Below are 2,611 nucleotides of genomic sequence, written 5' to 3' on the forward strand. Positions count from 1 at the left end.
CTATCTCTAGCAGAACACAAAATGGAACACAAAATGCACTTGTGTAGGTGACAAGCTGGACAACTGTCTACTGAGTACACATGCATTGAACAAATTAACGACAAATTGACGACGAGCAAAAGAGGAACGATTAAAAGACAATTAAAAAGTCAGCCTATTATCAGCTTAAAAATATAGAAAGGGTTAAAGGACATCTCAGCAGGGTTTGGAAAAAACTCTACTAAAATTTTCCAAAGAGATGTGAACGCCTCTCGGATGTTCCAATGAAGGCCACAGCTATTTCTTTTCTGCCCATTTTTTGCAGTTTCTCCCTGTGGACATGGCAGACTGATACGCTGTTGAGCCGTGACTGTGCCATTGTGGAGCGGAGCCAGGTCTTCAAACGTCGCAGGGCACTGAAACTCCGCTCAGCTTCGCAAGAAGACACAGGGACTACAAGCAACAGCCTAACCAGAGCCTCCACTTGGTGAAACAGCCGTCTCACTTCTGGCACCATGGTCTTCAGAATCTGTCTGACCTCCTGGCAAGAATGAAACTGGTAGCTTGCTTTCAGCATAGCCAGTTGCATTTGCAGCACCTCGGCGTCCAACTCTGGGTACAGCTCCACTGCCTCACTCGACTCACCTGTCCGAAGGTGTTCCTCCAACTTGGCCAGGTGGCCAAGGCCCTCTTGGCTAAATCTGTCATCTAGCTGAGTGACAGCTGTATCGGTGGCACAGAAAAACTGTACTTGGAAGTACTCCTCTGCAGAAGATGGGATGTGACTGTTAGCTGGCCCACCATATCGGTTGGATGGTTTCCTAATATGTGGCAACTTTATTGGCTCGAGATCATAAGATGAGGCGAGTTCTACCGCTCTCGAGTAAAGACTCATAAATGACTCACTTGTTCTCTTCGCCAGGAAGGCTTTCTTGGTGCAATCCACAGCCTGTAACATCCCGCCAATTGATACTGCTCTCCCTTGCAAACTTTTATTGAGACCTTCCAGCTTCAGCAGGATAGCCTGCCCCATTACAAGGCCAAGGACGGTGGTACCTTTGTGAAAATGGCCAAGAAGGCCTCTTGCTCGAGGAGCTGAGACACTCGCTTTGTCTGAAGCAATCTCCTCCAGTGCAGCCAGGACTACCTCATACTGTGTGAGGACCGACTTGATGGCTGGTGTGCACACAGTCCATCTTGTGGCACACAATGGCTTAATGGTGGTGAACGAGCCATTTTCAGATATGGCTATCTGTTTGAAGATGGACTTGAACTTCCCAGACTGGCCAAACAAACAACCCAGGTCATGGATCCATGTGAGGGCATCACTCACAACTGGTGCGGATGAGGAGACTGCCTGAGAGACCAGGTTCACACAATGCGGCCCACAGTGGACAAAAATGGCAAGCGGCTGTACTCTGCGGACCAAAGCTTGCATCCCAGATATGTGCCCCGACATGTTTGCCGCTCCGTCATAAGTTTGGCCACGAAGACCTGAGAGTGGGAGGTTGAGGCGGAGCAGCACATCAGAGGCAATTTTCCAAAGATGTGTTCCAGTTGTGGAAGAGGCCTCGTACATCCCCACAAACTCCTCCCTTGGCTCCAGGTCTTTTTCGACATAGCGGAGGCAGATGGAGATCTGCTCCGTTCCACTGATGTCCTGGGTTCCATCCATTATGAGGGAGTACTGCAGTACAGGTAAGGCAGAAATTTCTTCAGCAACCCCCCTAATTATGGTGTTTCCCATAATGCTCAACATTTCGTTTTGTATTTCAGGGCTGGTGTAGGTGTGATGCTTCTGCAGCCACATTGCCAGGTTGGGGTCATCCTCTGCCTTATCCCTGAGATAAGTCTGGAAGTTTCCCTCTTCGTTTGAATGGCCTCTAAGAGCCAAGCCCTGTTTGGAGAGATACCTCAGAGCACCTACAATTTGTAAGAGAGCAGACCTGGCTGCCTCTTGAGCACTTGCTGATGGGCTGCATAATTGCATTCTTACAGAATTTTGTAGATGCGTATGTGTGTTGACAGCTATAATGTGTGCCTTGCTGATCTCATGCCTACTGAAAACATCCCTACCCTTTTTCCAGTTTCTGAAGCCTGCCGATATAAAGGTTGGTTCAGCACTTTTGGCCAAGGTGGAGGTTTTCTGCGCAAAGGTATTCATGCAATGAATACACAAAACCCCCTTTATTTGATGGCTGTAATGTAGCCAGGGGAACGCTTTGTACCAGCTGTCCTGGAACCTTAGCGTCCAGTTTGATTTGGTAAGTGGCTCAATATCCCTTGCACTGGGCTGGTGCGGGCAGTCTAAAGGATGGAGGTGGATCCCCTCATTTTGAGTAGCTGGCTGCTCCTGAAATGTAATTAGTTCATTGGATATGAATGAAGGAGTAACTGAGTAGTAGTTTAGTTAATGGCATCATTTTTGTAAATAGTTATTTGTGTAAATAATGTAGTAGTTTAGTAAGTGGAATCATTTTTGTCAAACAATAATGTTGCTTGTTTTAAGATTATTGTTGCTGTCTGTTTATTTGAATTGTATAGGTTTTTTCTCAAATTATATGCAGACCTCACCTCGTCATGCTCATCGGTCTGTTCCTGCCTGTCTGTCTTTCTTTCAGATGGACCTGGG

General features: G+C 47.1%; 1 protein-coding gene across 1 annotated transcript; it reads right to left on the minus strand.

Moving 5' to 3' along the window:
* Positions 1-220: 220 nt before the first annotated feature.
* Positions 221-1,969, minus strand: LOC308686301 (zinc finger MYM-type protein 1-like; the record flags this gene model as incomplete). The annotated part of the gene is made up of 1 exon (XM_081394698.1): positions 221-1,969. The coding sequence occupies one exon, from the start codon at positions 1,967-1,969 to the stop codon at positions 221-223; it is 1,749 nt and encodes a 582-aa protein (XP_081250824.1).
* Between the last annotated feature and the right edge of the window lie 642 nt (positions 1,970-2,611).

This window comes from Scardinius erythrophthalmus, assembly GCF_964197995.2.
Source record: "Scardinius erythrophthalmus genome assembly, contig: HAP1_SCAFFOLD_105, whole genome shotgun sequence".
NCBI lineage: Eukaryota > Metazoa > Chordata > Actinopteri > Cypriniformes > Leuciscidae > Scardinius > Scardinius erythrophthalmus.